Source organism: Rhinolophus ferrumequinum, chromosome 14 (genome assembly GCF_004115265.2).
Source record: "Rhinolophus ferrumequinum isolate MPI-CBG mRhiFer1 chromosome 14, mRhiFer1_v1.p, whole genome shotgun sequence".
Classification (NCBI taxonomy): domain Eukaryota; kingdom Metazoa; phylum Chordata; class Mammalia; order Chiroptera; family Rhinolophidae; genus Rhinolophus; species Rhinolophus ferrumequinum.
The window spans coordinates 15220480-15246118 of NC_046297.1; the positions used below are offsets into that span (position 1 = coordinate 15220480).

At 36.7% G+C, this 25639-nt stretch overlaps 1 protein-coding gene across 1 annotated transcript in view; it reads left to right on the forward strand.

Annotated features, from left to right (window-relative positions):
* The window catches only part of LOC117034014 (cytochrome P450 7B1), a 131116-nt gene extending 111081 nt beyond the window's left edge, over positions 1-20035 (forward strand). The window contains exons 5-6 of the mRNA XM_033126615.1: positions 9602-9777; positions 17367-20035. Coding sequence (XP_032982506.1) covers positions 9602-9777; positions 17367-17654 — 464 coding nt within the window. The 3' untranslated portion in view covers positions 17655-20035. The remainder of the gene's footprint in view (positions 1-9601; positions 9778-17366) is intronic.
* The last annotated feature ends 5604 nt before the right edge of the window (positions 20036-25639 follow it).

The window sequence follows — 25639 nt, forward strand, 5'->3', positions numbered from 1 at the left end:
CTTTAGTGGTTTTAAGAAGACCGCTATCTTTATGTGGTGAACTTTAATTCCTAAAGTTAAATTCCATATCAACACATTATTCTGCATTCCTTCTATATTGACTTTTCATCTTGTATTCCAGTATCCTTTACTATACAGTATACCAAGTTCCTTTGGACAAATGTAGGAGTAAGTCTTGATGTATCTCTGTTGCTTCACTTCTTTGACAGTTTAGGTATTTTAGCCCACATTGGCCTCCATTTTTTTATCTTTTAAATATCCTCCAGATTTTTTGGTAGGTCCTTCTGGGTGCAAAGGCCCTACAGGTGTTGCTCAGTGCTGACCGCCAGTTGGCCTTAAGAAGAATGGCTTAAGAGATTGTTCCCACTGGTTAGGATAAAACCCATCAGAGGCGATAGCAGGAAGCTTACCTGGTACTGGCAGTTGGCTAGCTTGTTCAGTCAATTAGGAAAAATGTGTAGTTTGCTGTTTTTGCCACATATTATCAAAGTAATTTTATATTTGCTTGGAGAAAGAAAATAATCCCAATGCAAATGCAATTTTTTTTTCTTTTGAGAATTATTGGGGGACTAATGTACAAAATTTGCATAAAGTTCTGGGTAGTTGCCTTTACAGGGATACATGGAATTTTCTGAGCAGGAGATTTATGGTTCTGTAAAGATGAAGGTTGCATTTTCCATATAGTCAAGTAATTTCAATTGCATTTTATGAATCAGATGATTTATACTGGAAAGAAGAGCAAATAAACTTCAAGGAATATGTGGGGTTTTTCTTTCTTCTGTAGACAGTTATTATTCTTAAAAATTCGGTTTAAATTCATCAACTCTCCTTTTACTCTCAACCTCATTGCTGAAAGAAAAGATCATTTTAAAATTGTAGTATTAAAGCAGAAAAGTTTAAATATATTTGATCAGAAGAGATGGTAAATTCCAGAGCTATAATTTGGGTCCATTTAAGTCCATAGCTAGAGCTAGAGATTTTCATCCTTGGAGCTCTCATAAATTTACAGCTCACTTACCATCAACAAATAAACAACAACAATCCCACAATCCACCTGGGTAAAGGCAGTGCCTTCCGACATCTAGAAGGTGGACCTCTGTTCATCTCTCCCTCAGTTACCAGCAGAGGCCAGGTAATGTTCATTATGAGAAGTTAATCTTCTAGAAAATAGTGTGCATTTTTAGTTTCACCCGATAGACTGTTTTATGCAGAGTGAAGCAAATTTTTATGACTCAGTAACACAACAGATAACCTCTGAATCTAGTCATAGCTCAACCGTATTTCTGTACATCAAAAGAACATGAACTATATGTGCGGAAGGCAACATTTACAGAATTAAATATTTACAGTGTACCACATGGTGTGAGTGTATGTGCTTCCTCTTCTCATCTCCTTAAGAAAAGAGTTCTATGTATTCTAAGTACAATTTCTTTTTAAGGAGATAGCTTGAATTTTTATTATAAGCAAAAAGATCACAAGGATGAAATGAATATTGCATTTTGTTTTGTTTTGTTTTGGTTTAACCAGGTCAGAGAATTTTGTTATTAGTACAGCAAAGGGAAAATAATTTTTTTTTAGAGAGAGAGATATTGCATGTCAGCATACATTTATTATCCAGCAAGGTTGAAAAGGAAAGTTAGAAAGCCATAGAAAAGGGTGTCTTATTCCTGAACAAAAATGATTTCTCTTGTTTAGAGTGATCGTAGAAGACAGAGCCCAATGGGGCATATATGGTGCGAGTCATTGGGCATATCTTATTGACATTCCTGGCTCAATTCTGTAGGCCTCGAATCTATCACATTTCCTCTGACATCAATATACACTTAATGTCAGCAAAAGTTAAAATGTGTAACATAGATTGGGCTTTTAAATATCAAGCCCAAAGCAATCATCTGTTGTAAGAGGTTGTAATGGATTTATGCTTTTATCCAATGCTCTCAAAAATCTTTCTTTAAAACCATTCTACCCTTTTCTTTTAAAGAAAAACACACCTTTGTTTTTGTATACTTATGTAACTTGTAAGGATTCTGCTCATCATGACCTCACTAAAATGTTATATCAATTTAGTAAAGGTCTCCACAATTAAATTTAAATTAAAAATAAGTTAATAAATACAATGAGGTTCAGATAACTGTTACTTGGGGCCTAGATCTCAATAGGAAGGGTTGTTGATAGAACAGAAGTTTGCAAAACTCTGAGAGAAAAGGAACAGATAACACAATGAGAGGAAAATCTCAAAGTTGAAATTTTGATAAATGGAAAGCTAATAATCTTGAGTCCTACTTCTTCAAGGTTTACACAAATAATATATGTAAATAATAAAAGTATAGGTTCAATAAATGTTATCTGTTGTTATCACCAAAATGATATTTAACTTCAATGCCATCCCTAGAATGTTTATATTGTTTTCTTCATTTTAAAGTATTTGTGAACCAAGCTGGTATAAATTCAAGTCTACCTTACCCGACAGGAGGACTCTTTTTGAGTAGTCCATATAGAAAGAGCAACTGTACTCTAAGAAGAACATAAGGCAAAGTGGAGTATAACTCCTGAGCCATTCAGGTGAATTGCAGGCACCAACTTTGTTCAATTACATATTCTGAAAATGAAAAGTTGCACATATGGTCCAAGTGAGGGATAAAAGGAGGATCTGTAAAGCTAGGGCTCTGCAAAATTTGTAATACTTTTTGGAAAGAGGAGATCGTATATTCTAGTAACTCTGGAATTAAGAGCTTAGAGTGATTCTCCACCTACATTCTTGAAAAGACTTCTAACCCCATTTTTTTGTGAGCAGTTGGGGTTGGGGTGGAGAAACAGAAAGGAATAATTAGTTGGAAAAAATAGTCTGTAATAACAAATAATAATGATTACTCGATATAATTCATAGTAAATCTATTGATTTCAATAGTTCAGAGCAATTTTATGGACTTTATTGTTTCATGTGATCTTCACCAGGTTACGGGGGGACTAGGGCAGCTATTCTTTTGTCATTATTTTCACAGATGAGAAAATTCTCAGGGTGCTAAATCACTCGCCTAAGGTCATAGAGGTAAAGAAGAGAGCTGGACTTTAATTTGGGTTTTCTGTGCACACACAGCCTTTCCCTCAGACCTGTCTGATACCAGAATCATTAGAGTCCATTTTCATTGTGCAAACTGAAAGGGGAGAGGGATTCTCTGTATCTCGATTCAACAAAGCCAGCCGTGCTATGCACATGGACAAGATCTGAAAATGTGGGCTAGATGATAATCGAGGTAACTGTATTTTTAATTTCAGGATGAGGCAGTAAGAATGACAATACTCATGATCATTATTTTACTATGTGGCATGCACTGTGCTAACTGCTTTACATATACCTTGTTTCCCGGAAAATAAGACCTAGCCGAGCAATCAGCTCTAATGCATCTTTTGGAGCAAAAAGTAATATAAGGCCCGGTGTTATTTTACTAGAAGACTCAGTCTTATATAATATATAATGTAATGTAATGTAATGTAATATAAGATCAAGTCTTATATTAATTTTTGCTCCAAAAGACGCATTAGAGCTGATTGTCTGGCTAGGTCTTATTTTCCGGGAAACACGGTATTAATTTATTTCATCCTCAAGTATTATTATCTTCATTTAAGTATTGTGTAACAAGGTGCAGAACGATTAGTTAACCAGCCCACATCAGACAACTAGATAGTGGCAGAGCCAGAAATTGATGCCAGGTCTGTCTAACTTCAGTGCAAACCCATAAACACTGTCACCTCAGGGGAAAATCCTCTAGAGATGTACCAAAAACCTTGGACCACTGTGTTTTACAATATGTATCACTAATTCTCAAATATAGTTGGGTTTGAGCATGACGGTGGGGCTAGAGGTTCACATCAAAATTTTGTGGGTTTTCTTTTTTAAGTAAAAATAAACTATTCATTTTAGAATAGTTTTAGATTTAGGGACAAGTGACAAAGATCATAGAGTTCCCATATACACCTGACACACAGTTTCCCTTGTTTTAACATCCTAGTGTGGTGTATTTGGCACAGTTGTGGGTACTGTTTTGAAAAAGCTCATTTAATATTATAAAACAATTGTGTGTTTGACAAATTAGAAGTATACATAATTTAGACAACAGTAAAGTTGAACAAAATCCTCTCTTCTAGGGGGTGGATATACAAGAGGTATAAGTTCTACATCATGCTAGAAGAGTCTAGCTTCTAGCTAGAAGAGAGAGTCATCTCCCATAAAGGAGTGCACCAGAAATTAGATAGGGAGATTTTTATACATAATATAAGGAAACATGGATTAAAAGGGGAAAAACACTGATTTGGATGTTTATCAAATTTTCAGCTCAACACAAAGCTGAGAGGGTTAGATAATATAATGAATGCTAGAAGCAGGAGTTGAAAGGATTGAAAAGGAAACTTCATAAGGATGCATGTTATTGTATTTATGTCTAAAAATCAACTGCAGAAGAATAGGATACGGAAACGTACGGCTGAGCAGAAAAGGGTTTGAAGCGATGGTTCTCAGCCTGGATTCCTCACTGGAATCATCTGGGGAGCTTCAGAAAATACTCATTCCTACTCCCACCCACTGGGATTCTGATTTCATTGGCCAGAAGTGCAGGCTGATGACTTGAAAAGCTCCCCAAGATTTAAAACTACTAATTTAAAGGGTTTAGTTAATGCAGTGATTCTGATTCCATTGGTTTGGGATGGAGCATTTATTATTATTATTATTATTATTATTATTATTATTATTACTACTATTATTATTATTATTATTATTATTATTATTTAACCGTCTCAGGCGATTCTAATAGACAGCCAGTGCTGATAACCTCTGGGATATCAAAAGCTTAAGAAAAGTCAGTGGTGTTATTATTTCAAAAATCTGTTTCTCCTCTGCCTCCGATAAAATACTAATCGAAGTATGGTATCTAGGGCAGAAAAAATAGTTCCTCTCTACTTTTCCACCTGAAGTACTTTTCCACCCAGTTCTGTCTCATTTTAGGGGCACACTGACTAATTGAACTCATTTAGGATGTCAGAAGACTAAAGGGAATATCACCTCTGACATACAATTTAAAAATGACATCATTGTTGTCTTTAAATATTTTGAAAGGGTTGTTATGTGGAAGATGAATTAGAATTTTTTTTTTTGCCTTTGTGTTTTCTAAAGGGTAGAAGTTAAAGAGAGGAAAACTTCAGCTCCATACAAAAAGTAACTTGCTCCTAAAATGGACTTTCTGAATGCCATCTTTGGAGTTATTCAATCAGAAATTGTACATCTTCACTAGGTGCTTGGGCAGCATTCCTTTTATATGTACCTTCCAACTTTGAACTACTTAGATTGCAGTGTCCTTGAAGGCCAAATCCATATGCTGTGTTCTCTTTTTCCACCAGGACCAGTGGCCCAGTGCCCTCAGCGGAGTATTACCTGAATAAACGTTCATCGACTGTCTGAACGTTGAACTTACATTTCTATATTTTAGCGGTAACCCAAAGGCCATGTGTGCAATGCAGAAAGTAGGCATCCATTCCAATTCAGATTTATTTTTAACTTTACTTAAAATATACAATTGTTGAGACAAAAATTAGTTAGTTTACTTCATAGTATCTGATCATTACAATTTCAGATTTACGTTCTCACCTGTCTTGAAGGCAGTTATGTAAAAATGTGCACAAATCTGGATCCTCACTCCATTTCTCCTCACCCGCTAGAGCACACTACCTCCAGGTCCCTTTCTCCCCGTTTCTTATCTGCCATCTTCCAAACCCACCCAAGTGTTAGCCCCAGCAGATTGTGGCAGGGCCTGGCTGCTCATTTCACTCCAGCCATCGCTGCCATCCACTGATCACCATGGCTAATCAGATAGTATGACAGTCTGCACCAATCATTAAGATGACCCAAATTAACAGCCTGGCCATGTCACAGTACATTCATTCCACATACACAGACATGGCCTAAGTGTGAGGCAGAAACTTGGATGTGCTTATTTGTGTTTGCATTGTAACATGCATTATTGATAGTCCTATGCTGCTTCAGTGCTTTAAATCTGCAAATGAGAATCATCTGTCAATTACTACAGCCAGAATTGAGATCTGAGGGTAAAAGAGGAAGTGTGTGTGCCCTTTTTCCACCAGCGTTTCCTTTCATTTGCCCTTTTCCTTCACAGTTACCTTGTAAAGCATCTTAGCTCAACACATTGCCCAGCTTTTGGCTTACAACGGATAGTGAATCAGAATATTTTTATATCCTGAAGAGAAACAAATCTTCCCTAGCCAGGTGAAGAAGGTAATGCAGGCCCTGAATTGTAAACTGGTTGTGGGGATTTGGTAATCCACTTTCCTCCTGTAATACTGGACAGTAAAGCTCGGTTTACTGTAAAAGCTGTGTTTTCTTAATAAAACACAGGCAGCCTTATTTTAATCACCGTTGCAATTGGCACCTTGCAGTGCCTGGTGTAAATTATCCCCCAAATATTTGCATTCTTGATAGCCATTTTTCTGCAGTGCATTTAATAAATAGAGGGTCCTATTACCTGCAAAATGTTAGTATAAATTAACAATCCATTAGGCACAATAAGTTTTATAAAACATTTACAGATAGAAATCATGTTTAATTAAAATTAACTTGCATGTGAAAGCCAAGTGCACTAATGATCACAATGACCTTTTATTACCTGCAGTCCCTTGTTTTGGCTGGAATGATTGACAGCTTGCTGTTTGGCTACCATGTTGAATTTCAGCTGACAAGACTTTTCATTTTAACTCAATTTGCCCGCCTATCACAAGCTGGTGGCAGGCCAGACCCAAGTCACCCAGCTTTGCCTCAGCAGCTTGCTCTAGTTCTCATTAGTACGCATTTATTCAGTGGAAATTGGAAGACAAATGCTTGAAGGCATGTGAACTAAGTATAGCAAATTAGGTTTAAAGACTGAATATTTATAAGTATATGGAAAGTCTTTTTTTTTTTTTTAATTCTAGAGCGAATTGAGAACTGAGTGCTAGCTTTGGCATAAAAGAAATAAAGATAGATGGGGGAAGGAAGATTCTAAGAATAACAATACTATAAGCTTTTTCTTTCCGTTTTGGAAATATGTTAAAATCTCTCTGACAACACCTTATCAAATACCAACCTGGCCCCTCTTTGGTGGAATGCTTGCACAGTGAAGTTTAGCACCTCGTGTGTGAGAAGGGGGAAAAATGAGGGTCATGTTCAATTGTTGCTTGGTTATCCCTTGGTATGTTTTAAATTGCCTTGTTTGTTCGGCACTAGCACAGAAACAGATGTTGCTGTACCGTGCAGGATAATTTACTGTACCTCCTGGTGCTGCATGGAAGTCCTCCCAGGGCCCAGCTGGCCTGTCAGTGGCACTGGCTGGTGTCTGCCCAACTATGACAACTACAAGTAGAAGCTGCAGTTCGTTTTTTGTGGTTTTTTTTTTAGTGTGCAGTTGTCATTCTTCTCAACATATAGCTCTGCCTGCATTCTTATGGGGCTGGTGGAAAAGCTGCTGGCTTTTGTGTCCGTACGTGGCCCCACAGAGCCACGGAAGCCCCACTCCACTCTCCATTGCTAATAATAATGAAGCTCATTACTTTTGTCGTCTAATGATTATCGTCATGATCGCTCAGAGTGAGAGCCAACCTCATCTTGTGCACATAACTGGTACTGGAAGGTAAAACAGATTTGTCATTTACGATCTGACCACTAAGCCACACTTTGTGCTCCATTATTGTGATTAACTTCTGCATAAGATATGCTTGTCCAATTGTCGTTTGTGATACTGCAATGGGCGCAAGCTGCCATGCTTCCCGCGAGCAGGTCAGCCAATCAGATGTGACCGTGTTATTGGGACTGTTAAATGCCTGCCCTGTCACAGCAGCCACCCCACAATTATGTTGTTTTTGTATTTCTTCTTCCCACACCTCTACTGGACTTGTTGGGTGAACAGCACTGCGACATATGTCAGCTACCATTTCACACCACACGCTAAAACGCTGCTATGCTGCTCTTGACCCAACAGAGCCAGCAGCAGTACAGGGAAGCTGGCCCTCGCTTTTCACCGTAGAAATGTTGGTCTCTGGTGTCCTGCCAGCTAAAATCCGGCGTGTCAGGTGCCTTGTGGCTATCTGCAGTAGAGTCCATGTTCCAAAACCAAAGTTCTTTTCTGTCCTTATCACCAACAAACCGATTTGACTCTGCCTGATTATAACAACGAAGGCAGTCCAAAAGAATATGCACAGCTTCACTGTATGTCACATTGAATCACCACACTGGCCACACAGAGTTGGCCGCAGCCTCATTTCTTTAGACAAATGCACACTTAGGGAAAAACCTCCTGGGAGAAGGCACCCAAAGCTACTTGATATCACTATGCAAGCTGCGCATAGATTTAAATTTGAGTGAAATAGCATTTGTTTTTATTTTGTGGCTGAGGCAAGCTCTCACTGACCAGTCTGCCTCTGTAATCTAATAATTGGGTACCTACTGTGTTTCAGAGCTTTGCTGAACATTAGGAAACTGGGCTGTGTATGTGTGTGTGTGTGTGTGTGTGTGTGTGTGTGAAAAAGAGAGAGAGAGACAGAGAGAGAGAAAGAGAGAGAGAGATTCTACATTGCTAGCCATAAACACAACCATTTGTTACCATGCGAAGGGGGAAAAACACTCAATTTGGAGCTCTTTTTCACATTGCTGATTAGAAAGAATCAAGCTTTATGTTCTAGGACCCATTCACGCTGGTGGAAACATAGTCAGTTTTGATTATGAAGGCAGAGATGCAGACCTAGACAGGAGCTGCATGCTATCAGAATGATTTATGCAAATTATGCATATTATTCCCGAAGGAATTCCTCCTCAAACTGCCAGGATAAATTGCCGGAAATTAGCCATAAAATCTGTCGTGCTAGGAGCAAAAGGTGAAGGCCACTGGGAAAGCAAGGACATTTCAGCTTCTGGAATTTTCCACGTTATGCTGGTGGCTGTTATTTTCACTGGATGCTGTGGGAAATAGGGTTTTCTTTTGAATCCTATAAAAGTACTTTCCCTTTAAAATTTTTCCAGCAAATGCTGACTCACATTTTATTTACAGCTAGCATAAAAGAAATTAAGTGTTCAGCTGTCTCAGAAAGCACTACTACAATTACTTTACTATTAACTGCCTAAATGGTTATGAAATGCCTGAGCCTTGTGTTAAAGGTATAACTGTTTTGAAGGGTGGTGAAATAACCTACCAGCAGTGGACTTTAACTGGGACATGGTTTTAATTTGCAATGGGTATACCCGTAACACAGCATTGCCCTCTTGCAAACCATTCCTTCCTGGGAAAATCCTAATTAATCACTGTCTGCCCAAGCACTGCAGTGTTGTTGCCTTCTGTCTGTGAAATGCCCCCAAGCTGTGTTGAGGCCAGGCCAGCGCTGTCTCACCCGCCCCCTCTTTTCTCTGGCCATGCAAAGCCACCATGAGCTCCATCTTGGTGCTCGGTGGATCTGATTAGGAAAGGGTGTCCTTTCCAATCAAAGCTATTGGTGATGAGCTTTAATGGCAAATGGCGGGCACTCCTCGGGAGCAGTCATATTTTAAGAAGCTGTTGCTTGTTTCCTTCAGAGAGCACCATTCTCGAAGCTTTACGACTGTGCTCATTTTCAAGCATCATTCGTTATGTTGAAGAGGATTTGACTCTACCTTCAGAGACCAGGGACTACTTTCTGCGCAAGGGAGACCTGATAGCCATCTTTCCTGCAGTCTTGCACCAGGACCCTGAAGTCTTTGAAGCTCCAGAGGTAACCAAACATTACTTAAGCTGGTCATTGCTACTCCTTAGATACTGCAAGCACATTCCTCTCCCTCATGATCTCTCTCTGTCTCTTCCTTTTGCTGCCTTGCTCCAAATGGGATCTGAGATGGCTTCGTGGCTTCTGTGTTTCCTTCCAATGGGAAAATTGTCCTGTGTACTGAAGTATTTCCTAAGGATCTCTCTTTCAAAGTTTTTGTGACCTAGGAGTAGAAACACAGTGATGAGACTCAATGCTAGGGTCTTCAAATGAAATGGACATTGTACCTTGACCATGATTACTTTTAGGCCAAAATTAGGTTTCTCTTGGCAGAGAATTATTGAAAACCGTAGAGGCCAAGCTATTGACAGACAGCTTAGAGAATAAATAAGGATGAATATTTTGCTAAGTGTTTGCAGAACAGGGTTGATATCCCAAAGTCAAATACCATCACGGCCATAGTTAAGTCCATATACTTTTTCACCTCTTACTAAAGATATGTGCCCCTTCTTGATCAATTAGGATGGCATTATGAACTTGAGATTGTAAAGCTGCTGCTCACAAGTGACGCTCTGAGGGTAATTGTGTCATCGCCTTGTATTTTTTTCCAAAGCTGGAGTTAATGAATATCAAAGACTGGAAATTAATCTACCCTGGCTCATCTCTTAATACCATTTCAGAGGTTCACCACCTGCATGCAAATTGAATGCAGTCATATTCTGCCTGTGCTTCTCATGAAGTAACGCTGTGGCTGCAGTGGGTTTTGTATATAAAATGCCATTTTTCAAAGAGAAACTTCTGTGCTCTTTTTGAGCAGTTCAAAAGCTGAACCACTTTCAAACCCAGTTTCTCAGTGAGATGTCTTGCAGCCAGGCTAGATTAAAACATTGTTGAATTTTGGAAACTAATAAGAAGAGGACAGACTTCAAATACAATGAGTTAATTTGTATTGATTTCGTCAGCAAGGCACAAAATGTTTTAGGTGAGGGGAGAATGTGCTAATGGTTTCTATGTATTTCAGAAGAGGCATTAAATGAATGATGATGGTTAAGTCAGAAGTAGGGTCTTAGTGAGTAAATGAACATTTTGCAAACAACAAGATTTATTTCCACACTTGTAAATATCAAAATTTTCACACATAGTAGGTCGTCAATAAGGAGGGCAAAATAACTAATATTTGAAAAATATTTTTTAAGTTTTAGTTTTATTTCTAATTACAATTTTTAATTTAATTAACATTATTGCGTGATTATTCCACTAGTCATTAAGTTTACTATTCATGTCACAATAGTAAAATAAATATTAAAGTTATCAACAAATACTCAAGACAGTTTGCCACATCACTGCTGCTTTTATGGTACTCTTCTTTGGGCTCCTCCTATCGTCCACCCTTGACCCTGCCCCCATGATGGAAAAGACCATGAATTAGACTTAGAAATTTAAAAATCAAAGTTAAATGTTGAACGTGTGCTGATTTATATTTATATTTTAGTATTTCTGTGGAATACTAAATAGCAGTGCCCAAATGTCACATAATAAATTGGTCAATTTATCTTAAGAGGAATCAGAAAGATTTGCCTCATACCAAATCTGGGAAGCCAAAAAATCACAATATTGTGAGTACCAAGTCTAACTTAAGCTCTAACTTAAGTTGATGAGTACTCTCTATTATTTCCTAGACTTAACATTAGCCAGTTACACGCAGCTAATGTTAAAATGAGCTAGCTAATTTTTCACCACAGTATTGTTTCCTTGAAATTAGTTGTGGAGTGCTAATTATAGTTCAGAACCATTTTTACATGATTTGGCAAGGTCCTATGTAACCATTCATTCTATAAACATTTCTTTGAAATTACTTGTAGATTGCTAATTATAGTTCAGTACCATTTTTACATAATTTGGCAAGGTCCTATGTAACCATTCATTGTATAAACATTCTATAAACTTAGGGTAGCAGTAAGATACTGTAGATACTCATATAACAGATGCCCATCCAAATGCAACCATGCCCTGGCAGTAAGAAAGAGAATTCTGTCCTTGGCCATTTGTCACTAGGTCCCTGGCCCGGGAGCTCGTCAGAGGTACACAGCCCCCACTTCCTGTCTTTTGTGCCCCACAGATCTACACCAAGCCTTAGAGACACAAAATAGGCAATAGCTGTTGAGTCAAAAACATGAGGAAAACTAACTCCAGATGTAAGTATAGTTATTCTTGGGGCCCCTAGAGACTACAGAGCCTTAACAGAGCATAGCTTCTCTCAACCCAACAAGGCATGGTTTCAGGATATTCAGAACTCAGAGACTCTAGAGTACTCCATTTCCGAAAAAGGACACGGTCTTCCTTCACTCATCTCTCCATTCCTGAATGTCCCTCCTTGTGCACTCAAGTGGCTCCAGATTACCCACAAGAATCACCCTCAATCACCTCTGCTTTGACAGTGTCCCTGATTCTCACCTTATTCCTCAGGCAATGTACCACTGCCCCTTCTATGGCCTGTGTGTACTTTCTATTTATTTATTATGATGCGTACCACATGGTATTTTGCAATTACTTGTTTACTTGTCTGTGCTCCCATTTGCTGTAAGCTCAGAAGGGGAAATGCCCTACCACTGCTTTCTCTGCCTCCTCAGTGCCTAACACACAGGAGGGTGTCCACAGAAGGTGAATAAATAAGGAGGTGCTGGGATGGATGATTGTACTGAAAGTGAAAATACACTCTAGGTAAAATTTTAAATCACTACAGATACTGCACATTCAAATATGTACTGGGCCGAACAACATCAAATAGATGAAGTGGCTTGTGTATAAATATAGCAATACTAGCAGGAGTGGTGAGAACTGGCAAAACTTTGGCTATTTCTGAACTAATCCTCAGCTCTTACAAGCATGTAGACCTGGTATGGCCAAGTCATGTTTTGTTTTGTTTTGTTTTTAACTCATAAAACAGGTTTCTGGGTGATGCTTAGAATTTTTTAATGTTTGGAAAAATAAAGCTTAAAACACAATGTGGGCTAAACAAAAAGTGTTTGGGGACCTAACTGGGTCTCTAAGCTACCACCAACATATGACCTCCGTGTTAGGAATTATTTTCCTGAGTATTGGTTACTTAGTTTATTGTAATGTAGTTGGCCAGGTAGCTCCTGCCTGTGTGGGGGAAAAAAAAAAATTGGCAAGTAAAATTTATAACAATGAGAGAGCAAAGGAAACACCCCTTCCCAATATTTTCTTCCTCTATCTGTATCAGTCTAAATGCTGTCCGAGAAAGTCTAGATAAATTAACTAAGAAAGGAAAGCTTTTAATGTTTTCTGACGACTTCATCAAATTTTGTCTATTACCATCCAGAATTCAAGCACTGACTCTCAAAGAATCAGAAATGGTGATGATTTCTTTTTTGCCAAAATACAAAACTGGAGCTATGGAAAAGACCAAATCTATTGGGTGTTTTTTCTATGGCTAGAGGGGCTGAAGTATAAAGGGAGGCCTGGGGAGGTCCCCATGGAAAAAAATGGCAATCATTTAAGATGGTAACACATTATCATAACCATGTAGCCTCCAAAAGTAGAGAAACAACAAAGTTATTACAAAGCCATCAGAGCAGCCCCTAAAGCTCTGAACTTGACAGGGCTTCCTTTATTTCACGCAAGTCTTCCCTCTCTACCTCTCAGAGGAATAGGGATTATAAAGTGATAAATGAATTCGAAAGCCCTTGAAAAAAAATTCTAAATCACTACAAAAACTATTATATCAATATTATTTTGATTATTGTCACAGTTCTTAGAATATATTCGTCATGACAAATGAAGAATACTCTAAATAAATTTTTGTCTGTATCTCAACCTGGAATAAAGATTGTGCCCCCAGTATATTTCAAGGCAACAAATGTATATTGAGCATCTAACTATCCAAAAAGCATTCTGATGGGCATAATAGGTGACACAGAAATGAAAAAAAGAGGCCTCTTCCTTAAGAGCATATAGCCAGGCCTTATCACCTGGCTATGTTCTCATATCCAGGTGTGTCATCATGGGAGGATTTCTTCCATACCAGTAAACCAGCACTTCATACCAGCTATGGTGGAACCAGCTGGTAAACCAGCACTCTGAAAAGCCCTGATTTTATCAGTTTTCATGGTATAAATATTCCCACCCTGGCTGATTTCATGTTACCACCACGAAGACCCCGAACACGGAGTTTAGAAGAGATGTGCACACTCTCGTGAGCTAGTTAGTACGAGCTGGCTACCGCCCTCCACTCCTTGGAACCCAAGTCATGGAGATAAGAAGAAACTTCTGTCATTTGTTAACTTGCACCCAGGAGGACTGACTGTATACCAGAGTCCACAGTGCAGCCCCTCAGTCATCCATTCAAAACATTGAGAGTGTTCATTCCTAGGAAGTCACACCTTGTGTCTAATCTAGATTCCTACACCCAAATGATGAATTGAGTGAATACAAGACCTGGTCATACTATATGTCACCTACCTCAGCAAGACCATGTTTTATGCCTTTCTAACTTCAATGCTTCGCATACTTTTTTTAAAAAAAAAAAATCTGTTGAACTGAACTAAACATAATATTTGGAGAACACAAGTTAGGTTGTTATATGATGTTTCTCAGTTACGTATACCAAAAATTCTTCTCTTACACCGAAATCCAGAAAATTGAATCATCTTTCCAGTCTTGATTTCTAGTGCTAAATATTATACCATTTTCCTGCTGTAAACACTGAATATTCATCTACTCTTCATTCTCTACATGTTTATTTACTCATTCAATATCTGTTTTCTTCAAAAGCTTGAAGATTGCTTTTAAAATATACTTTGTTGTCATGTATTTATTCATTAATTCGACAAACATACATGGACCCTCTACTATGTGCATAGCAGTCTGGTGGATGCTTTAAAAACACAGAGGTAAATAAGACAGTGTGACAACTCCGATCTCCGGGGATTTCCTGGCTCTGCCATCTCCTGTGGGTTAGCTCTGTCTTCAGCCTGGTGGCAAGAAAGCTGTGACAGTTGGAGGCATCATATTCACAAAGAACGAGGTCCGGAGGAAAAAGGGGGGGATGAACCTTTTTCACTGTTTGTTTTTCTTCCTTCACAAGCAGAGAACTTCTCCCAGATATGCCCCCAGACTTCTCCCCGTAGCGCTGACGAGCGTGGCTCACACACCCTGTCCTACCTACATCAGTCAGAAGCCAGAGCAGTGTGATTACCACGATTGGAGCCTAGACAAACCTTGTACAGAAGAAAGATGACGAGGAGTCAAACACAGCCATCATTAGAGGAGCAGTGGGGAATTTCAGTGTCTTACCCTTTCTCCTATGATTTCGCTGTTCTCATCCACTTAATAATATTGCATTTACTTGATCGTCTTCAATGAAGAAGTACCGAGCTATTACGGTTACTGCAAAGCATTTAAGTCAACCTGATGACTACCATGTTTAACTTGTTCCAAAGGATTGTGTTCATCGTGAGCTTCCCAACTCTTTGTTCTATGACACTGTGACCCCAGAATCTCAGGGGTGAGACTATTATACTCCCTTCTCTTTTTGTCTAAAACCAGACTATATCCCTAGCAGCTGCCGTATGCCCTTCCTAATATTGGTTTCTGCTCTGGTTCTCCATGCCCTGGCAATGGAAAACAAACTGGAAATACATTTCCACTCAAAACTATACTCATGCCTATGTGCCCTTGGACTTGGATGAGAGTCACAGAGACAAAGAAGTTGGTCTCTTCTTGTTTCATAATATAACCAACTAAATAGGAATTTCTAAGATGTTTATTATGAGGAAATTGAATAGAATGTGACAGAAAACTAGAGAAGTGACATGGCTGATTGACCAGAAATTTGAGGGAACTGAATGTAAACGCTAAGCGAAGGTCATGGAAGTAGGAGAGCATTATGGGTGTTATCACTATGGCCTCTCAGAGGGCAGCACATTCTCTTTCACAAAGAAGAACATGAAAGCCATGACCATTTCTGGCTTAACTTATAAAATGAGGACGTTATGAAGTCATAATCCAGGCTAAGTTTTCCTTTTGTATTTTCTGGCTTAAACCGTGGAGCTGCAGCGAGACCACATCTAACAAATCATTTCATGGCAAAATTGACTTAAACTGGTTGGGCCTAGACCAGGAGCTCTTAGGGAGAGCGCTCTTCTCCTCAGATTGGTCAGTGAGTGGGAGGGAGCAGTAGTATTGACTCAGGGAAACAGGCCGGGGCCACGTTAACAGACAAAAGTCACCAGGAAAGAGTGCCATATACTAAATCTCCAGGAACAAAGTGCATGTCAACAAAGAGTGCCCGTATTCATTACTACAGGGATGAACAGGTGATTTTAGTTTTACACTGGTTAGGACCTATTCAGATACATCCCAGAACTGTCTGTGGCAAAATACACTCGTGTTCTAATGCAGACTAATTTTGCCATCATGATTGCATCAACGTTGCAAGTTGGAAGGGACTAGAAGCTACCCAAAGTGTGTTTTCTAAGTTTGAGTATTTATCAAAATAAGTATCCCAGGTAAAAGATGATACACCCAGCACTTTTAAAAGAAACGATTTTGCTGACATTAATGCTGGGGTTGAGTAAGAAACTTAGATCATCTGTGAAGGATTCAGAATCTATCCACGTATTGTAGGGTTTTCTCTATAACCTGAAATGCTTTCAGTCTGACCTGCTTCTTTGCTTTTGACTTCATGTAGTTTATATCAAAGTTGTGTGCTGAGCAGGTCAAATGCTAATAAGCACTGAATACAGGAAATACCACGTGTATTAATTTAATCAATGGTTTAATTCACCATGGGCTGAAAAAAGGTCACTCAGTCTCCTCTCGGAAACTCAAGTGACAGTGAATTAACATGGTGGGCCAAACAACCTAGAGAAACCAGTCCCATCCTTTTCTGTAACAAGTAATATAACTTATTTATAAAAACATGTCAAAAACTACTGCTGCTCTGGAGTTAACCCAAAGAGAGTCCATTGTAATAGAACTGCCATAGAAGAAATTCAGTACATCATCAAAAACAAGACCAATTTTGTGGCTTAGCGCCTCTCTAGGGCTTTATGTGAATTTTATATCTATGTAATCCCAATATAAGCATTGACTCCTAAGGTCATAGTTCTCATCCATCAGTAACTGACTGGGAAGGAATAGAAAAAAGCCTACTGGAGAGTCTCAGTTAGGCAGCTCCTACTCAATATTCCATAGTCACGATGGTGGAAGATCTTACCTCTCCCCCAACATTGGTCTATCAAGTGCCCGTAAGTGAGGACCCATCTTAGAGAACAAAAATAGATATACTGCCTCTATACTTAGAGAACTCAGCACAGGAGAGAAATGTGAATTGGAAAGAAAAATCATAGTGGTGTTTGGATTTCACTTTGATATGGGAGGAGTCATTTCTTAGTAACATTTGAGTTTTTTGATAGTTCATACATGATCTGCACTTAGTCACATTTTACTTTCTGGTGTTGGCTGGCCTAAAGGGGCCTTTTAAGACAGGCAGGGGGAGCTGACAACTCTGTGGATCTAAACTCAAACTATTTCATGTAAATTTTTCATTTTAACACTCTATTTCTTCTTTACAGGAGTTTAGATTTGACCGTTTTGTAGAAAATGGTAAGAAGAAAACCACCTTTTTCAAAAGAGGGAAAAAGCTGAAGTTTTATCTACTGCCCTTTGGATTGGGAGCCAGCAAATGCCCAGGCCGATTTTTGGCAGTTATTGAAATAAAGCAATTGCTGATTATACTTTTAACTTATTTTGATTTAGAGATAGTGGACGACAAACCTATACAACTAGACAAGGGCCGCTTCTTACTTGGTATTCAGTACCCAGATTCTGATGTTTTATTTAGATACAAAGTCAAATCTTAAAGAAGCTAAAAAGAAAGAAATCTATCAAAACCAACCTAAATATCCTCAGCTCAGTTGTGATTTTAACTTCTGCAAATGTCATTGCTTTGCTTTGTTATTTAAAAAGTGCCAATTTTTTATTTGATCTGAGATCAGTCCAGTTTGTACTTGATCACAAAACCCAGCAGAAAATAAAACAGAATGGGGGCATGAAAATGGACATCAAAATCAACATATAATAAACTTAAAATAGCTTTTTGAAGTTTCTACCTATTATCTTCACCTGTCATAGTAAATAGACAGTAATAGACTTAACACTGTGGGATTTTTTTTTTTAAAGTCACTCAAATTCTTCTCTCATATATAAATACACACTTTATGCACTACTGGAAATGGACGCATTCTAACAACTTCCAAATTCTCAGAGAAGAGGGAAATTAAATTTCCGTGAGATAGACGGGGTGAAAATGTTCCCTTCACATATAATATTAATAATATCTGTATTGCCAGGGTGCGTTTGCCTTAAATGAGTTTTGCAGTAGATTAAATACTTCAACTTCACTTCAATATTTAATCATCCATAAATGCTCTTTATTACTTTGTATACTATGACTCAATAGAACACAATTTCTTGTTCTATAAGACCACTCAGATTCAAGTTAGATACTGATAAGATTTAATGTATAAGAACACACAAAAACTATTATATATTCAGCAGTTGCCCTACACGTTAGTGTTAGGTTTATTGTAGAAGCAAATGTTGAAATCATTCCAGGATTGATTGCAGCATTTGGCTTTAGTGTGAACTATAAGGGTTCTGCCAGTATTGCAATTAAGTCTTTCCTAAATGCTTTTCTTTACATAAACTGAGAAACTAAATAGCAATATTTGTTCTTAACACCTCACCTTTTAGACTTGGAGTTTATTTGTATGATCCTGAATTACAACATTATATAATTATTATACTTAATAATTATACCTAGTTACTAAGCTTAATTTCATACACTACAATGCAGCATTGTGTCCATGATTGAAAGATTTCTAACATCAGATGCCAAGTGATTGGCATCTGACATAAATGATAATGTTTCTATATAAACAGGCAAAGCAGGTGATGAAACCCAGGTAATTCATGCTGCACTGATTGGAACTCTCATGCTTCAGAAATGTCCTATTGTTTTAAAAAGGAAATTAATTTTAAAAATAACATTATAAAATACTTACCTTACTAAGTACATAGATTTGCTAGCATTTATTTTCTCCTTCCTGAAGTACGTGCTCTAAATATTCCTTAGAGAAGGTCTGCTGGTCTAAACTCTATTTTTGCTTAGTTGACGATGTTTTCATTTTTGCCCTCCGTCTGAAACCACGATCTTACTAGGTGCACACATATAAGTCGAGAGTTATTTCTTCATAGGGCTTTGAAGATATTGCATGTTCCGAAGACTTCCATTGTTATTATCAGTCAGTTTAATTACTCGGTAGGTGGCCTGCGTCTTCTCTCTGACAGCTTTAATATGTTCTCTTTGCTTTGATGTTGTAAGTTTCTTTCTATTTGTCATGCTGTGATACTTGAGTCAGAATATGTGTTTTTCATCAAGTATGGAATATTTTCAGCCATTATCTCTTTGAATATTACCTCTCTCGGGCTCTGTATTAGATCCTTTCACTCTATACTCCATGTTGTTTGACTTTTTCTCCCCATATTTTGTATATCTAATTTATATTCTAAGTAATTTCTTTAGATCTCTCTTCTAGTTTCTTCTCTGTATCTACAAGTAATTGGCTCTTTAACTCATCCACTATGTTTGTTTCTTCCTTCCTTTTATTTTAATCTCTGGTTCATAGGCTGAGTAATCATATTCCTTATACCTCTTAGTTCATAGTACATAATTATAATTGGTCCAAACAAGGCCCCTCTGGCTTTATTTACTTATTCTATTTTATACCTAACCCGCACTATCATACTCCTCCCCATTGTGCGCAAACATTCTAAAGTGTTTGATGTTTATCTTTTTATGAAATATATATTATCATCTTGGGTGCATTTTTTTAATTTACATAAATGTATTTTCTATAAATCTGATCCTTCTTAATTTTCTTACAAAGCTCTACGTTTTTACAGACATATACATATTGCTTTACATACGAGGTCAGGCAATTACGTTCGTGAACTCATCCTAGAAAAAGTGGTACATACTTCTTTGCTGAATATCATTATGGTCACCTTCCAAGTACTCCCCTTGGGAAGTTATGCTCCAATGTGAGCACGTAGTCAACCCTTTAAAGCAATTTTGGAACTCTTTTTCTGGAATGGTCATCAGAGCTGTCGTCGTACTACCCTTGATGTGCTGAATGTCATCAAAATGTCTTCCTTTCAATATTTCCTTTATCTTTGGGTAAAGAAACAAGTCATTGGGGACCAGATCAGGTGAGCAGGGAAAGTGTTCCAATGACTAAAAACTCCCTCACAGACAGTGCCGTGTGAGCTGGTGCATTGTCGTGATGCAAGTGCCATGAATTGTTGGCAAAAAATTCAGGTCGTTTTCGTCTAACTTTTTCAGGCAGCTTTTTCAGCACTTCCAAATAGTAAACTTGGTTAACCGTGTGTCCAGTTGGTACAAATTTATAATAAATAATCCCTCTGATATCAAAAAAAAGTTAGCAACATCGCTGCAACAAGTGCTCGAACTTAATTGTCAGACCTCGTATATTTATTACTCATTATGGCACAGTATACCATAATGTGTACCCACTGTGTTTTAATGATTTATCCAGGAAACTGTTAATGCAACAGTTAATTTGAGGGAGAGGCCAAAGGAGAACCTAAAACTACCCCCACTTATTCTCCCACTACTGTGCCCACCCACCCTGCACCCTGGCTGCTGCAAACCCCATCCTCAACCCAAGCACTGGGCACACACGTGCCCGCGCGCGCACGCACGCGCACCCAAATAGGGCCCTGTGCTTTCTCTCCTGCCTTCCACAAAGCATAGCCCATTCACTTTGTACCAGGACATCTAGTTTGCCATACTGCCTGAAGTGGAAACCTCCAGATTCTTTAATTCATCTTAGTAATACACTTTTGTGAGGTTACAGCAGAGAGAACACAGGAAATTATTCCATTGTACTTCCTGCTTAATTTATAATTAGAAGGAGGTAGGAATTTAGAATAGAAAGTAATAAATAAAATGGTTGAGAAAATATTATACAAAAGCAGTGGACAGTAGAATCAATGCAAGAGAATCTTATGACAGACTGAAATCTAGTAATTAAAGTGTGTTTATGAATAGACAATAATGTCATGGTGAAATAAGTTCAAAAACATGGATTCTAGCTGTGACATAACTGGTTTCTCATCAGCAAGTCACTTTGCTTCTCAGTGCGTCCATTTCCTTTTGTGCAAAATAAAAATAATAAGGCCTATTCAACTCCAAGTTTCATTATGAGGATTAAACACAGTAAGATGAGTGAACTTATTTTTAAAGTATAATGCAATATGTAAACATAAAATTGTAAAGGAGATACTTAAACTATGTTGTGCCTTTTAAAAACTGTTCTTGTGTATTTGTAAAAGGGAATAATTTTTGTCATTAGTTAATTCATTTTTTTCAACTAAACATTTATTGAGCATTTCCTCTCTTCTACATGTGATGTTATGCACTGGATTACCCTTCCTCAAGAACACACACATGCAGCTAATTTATTATAAATGTAGTTACAAGTAATAAATTCATTTCTTTAAAACTATTCTAAAATTCTGACTCATCTCTAGTTCTAATTAACTTCCATCATTCATTCCAAGTAATGTTCTGTAATGAAAAATTATGTGCATACTTACACACAATAAAACATATACATCAGGTATATGTTTGTATGTTTATATGATTTACATGATTATATGGGAAAAATAACCAAAACCAAATACAGTTATAGAGGCTCCAGAATTTTTTTAAAACTGTATTTTATGTATCATAAAAAATAAATCTTTTCATTTGTAGTCTCCCCTAAGTTTCAAATTAAAGGAAATGAATAACTAATAATGCTGTTTCATATCAATGACCAACAGTAAAGAAGCATTCAGGTAGCAAAAACCAAACACCCTGAAGGTGTTAAGAAAAAAGCTATGTATCACTAAATAAGGCATGCTGATAAACAACCCACATGGAAAGTTTTATCTTCCTCCTTTTGGCTTTCCTGGCACACTTGAATGTATTTCTCCATGTCATCATTAAGTTTTGGGTCAAAAGTCTAAGGCAAAAGAGCTTCCCTACTCAAAATTTGCGTCATTACTTCTGTTTATTTTCTCATAAAAAATAATTTGGGTACCTGTTCCTATAAGCATCTTCTAATACAACAGTGAAATCTTAAAACCAATTTCAAAGATCAAAGCTAAACATTATCTAGGTTTTGATCTTAGTATAAAATAATGTCAATAATTATGAAACTAGAATTATACGCCCGTAGAATGTGCACTGTTTTAACCTATTAAATTATCCAATGTTGCAAACTATTATTTACTTGAACTGCATTATTAGGTATTCATATTCACATACTCAATTAAGAAAAAGTTAGCAAGCCAAGATTACATTCCCTGTAGCATTATTTTAAATTATAATGAGCGATCAAATAAAACGCTGGTATTTCTCTAAAGCAGTTATTACTTTATAGCGTTAATCTAAATCAGTGATCACTGATGTTTGAACTTTTTAGCTTAAATGTTTATTCTGTTTATAATACCTTCTTGAGTAAATTTAACTCATAAAAAACTCTACTACATAATTTTAAATAGGAAATAATTTGGCAAAACTTATGTTTAAAAATATTTTTTTGACAGAGGAATGCTGTATATTATAAACACTGTTGTCCTGAATCATTTGTTTAATATGATCTTTTGATTTTAAAATGTTATATATGTGGATTTATGAAGAAGCAAATTGTCTTTAAAAGATTTTAGGTGAGAAAAGTGATGTGTAAATCTATTTTATTTTATTTACAACAAGAACTCAATAAATCAACTTTTAAAGCACAGATGAACGATCATGTCTTTTTTCCCTCCGAGGAACATGTTAGATTTGACTACAAATAGCAAACTATTTGGGGGAAAACATTGTACTGTCGTACTGTAATATCTTCCATTCTCATTTCCCCGCCACGCACACATATACATATATTCTTATTTTCTAATACCCTCCCTAAAAGTACATTAATTGTTACATTTAGAGTATTTTTCAACATATTTTTGCTTATTTATGTGTGAAGTAAATACAGATACAAGAAATGTCAGTGACTAGTAAGTATCTTAGTAAATTTATTTTAACCAGGCTGACCCTGCTAGGCTACAGTTTTAATAATTGTTAATATTCTGTGGAGAGATGTATAAGGACAATAAGAAATAGGGGAGAGATTATATTAGATCTGGCCTTTGTCTTCCGCAGATCACTTTACCACACATAATGGATGAAACAATAATATTTGGACAGTATTCTATTTATTCATAAAGCTGAAATCCAAACTGTAGAAAAACATAATAAAGAGCACTGTTGATGAAAATGACATGTGGCTGTTTCAGTAAGTATACATACAGCATTGCACTGGGACACTTAGCTTTTCCAAGAAACACTGCCATGAGTCAATAAGGTTTTATAGGAACTTGCCTTAGACTCTGAAGGTATTTATTTGTGTGCATTTGGACAAGTCAGTTCAGTATTGTTTAACAATTAGGATAAATTATGTCATTAAATGGGCAGTCTATGAAATAATCATCTTTGTTTTCAATTTTACTCTAAAAAAACATTTATTGAGTAAATAGAAATTCTGCAGAACTTTGTGGAATTAGCCATGATCATGTGAGTAATAATGTGCATTTTCTATTCACGATATAGTTGGATAGAAAAAAAATACTCAGTGGTTATGCTAGATAATTTTAAGTGTTTGATACAGTTTATCGTTAATTATTTGAGGTACACTTTGTGTTCTCAATTCCTAAATGTATTAATTTTTATAAGGAGAACCTGATATATTGCAGACTACACAGAAAGTAAGTGTTTAGAGAAAGACTCATGACGCATTTTATTTCCTTTATAACATTTTGTGCTCATAGGAGAAACTAGAGGAATATAAATAATAGGTAAAGGTACTAATACCTAATGATTCATCATTGAGTCAAATTTAAACACAAACATAAAGGGCATATTAGTTGGAGTTTTTTTTTGTTTGTTTGCAAGAGAACATTTACTCCATATGACTTATTTCTAAGACGTAGACATTGTAGTTAACATAAATGTATGTCGCTACTACCCGAAAACCCATGTTTTTTAGGAATTGCTTTAGGAATTGCTCTTATGTTTAAATGAAATGTACTTTTATTCTCATAACTTCTAAGAACTGGCCAATATATTTAAAGTTTTATAAATGCTTTGTTTTATACTTTAAATGGAATTTTAAAAAAGTATTTGCAATCACTTTTTAATTTGTTTATGAACCTGAAAGTTTACAGGAAGTAGTGTTTCCTCCCTGTTTTGAAATTAGGCATTCCTTTTTTTAACTTTTTACTTTGAACTTATTTCAGACTTACCAAAAAGCTATAAAATAGTATTTATTTTTAAAGAAGAAATACTCAGACTAAACAATGCTTACAAAAAATTGAAGAGAGGTCCTAGGACTTAGCCAGTGAAGAGCTTAGTTAACCTTTGACCTTTGGAGATGATTCTCCACAATAACTACCCTACAGAGCAGCATACCTTAACTGACAACGAATGGCAGAAATAATACCACCCACATCCTCCATAGTGCAAAGAAGTATTTTGTTTTCATTTTTTCTAATTAAAAAAAAAAACTTACTTTGTTGAGTAATTCCAGATATATTTACTTTTACTCTCTTGAGAAATCTACACATTAACGATATATATGCCTGATGCTTCTCCAAAAGAAAATCAAAGTATGTTATTTCCGGACCCTGCTTCCTGATGTTTGGAGCATTTGATAGATTTCCTTTTCTCTTCCATGGCTCTTCATGTTTCTGTGGAACCCTGGTTAGGAAAATTATTTTCTTTTCATAGAAGTCTCAGATGGGGACAGAGGTTCAGCCTGGTACCTGAATTTTGACCATAGCTCTGAAGAGAGACTATATCTAGCAAGTATAGCTGTACTCACTTGAAGCGACAGTGCATGATCTAATGTTTTGACTAGTTAGGTCTATAATATGAGGCTCTCCCATAATAAGCTATTATTTGTCTTGTCTTTTCAAAGAGTAGATAAAGGATATTTAACAAAGAAATCTTTATACCAATTTCTTCAGTAATTGCCAGAGCAGAGAAATGCATAAAATGAGGTTAGGCCATGAAGCACTTTTATGTTTAAAGCTAAATTCTCATCTCTAAACATCTCTATTAACATAGCAGATTTGAGTTGCAACTATCTTCCTGATAAAATATGAAATCTTTTAAGATCGCAAAGCATTTGTAAATAATGGATCCTTTAAATATCCCTGAACTTTATTCTGAAACTTATAAAGAGAAATAATAATTGCTTTACATAACCACTGATACCATTTTAGCATTTGATGAAGATGTTAATTTATGGTTGGTTAGCAGTTTATGGCTGTCATTAGTTTTTCAGTTTGGTCCACATTAGAAATCTATTTTTCTTTTTTATTTTAATCTGAGACAATTATATAAAGATATGGTTATGTTTTATCTAAAACGTATCATTCTACTATAGCATTTCAAATTATTCACAGATCATAGTTCTTATATGTGCATATATGAATTTAAAAATACAGCAATAAAATGCTTGAAACAGATCATAAATTTGCTTCATATTTTATTGCATCTCTGAATCAGGATGAGAAGACAAGGGCAACTATGGTCTTTGGGAAAGAATTAACTCTTTCGCAAGCTGGGAAGTAGAACGATATCACAGTGTTCATAATTAAAGATAACTCCCCATCAAAGCATTCTGGTAACTTGTAAGATAGGCTTGTCCATCATACTGGGGGTGGGGGT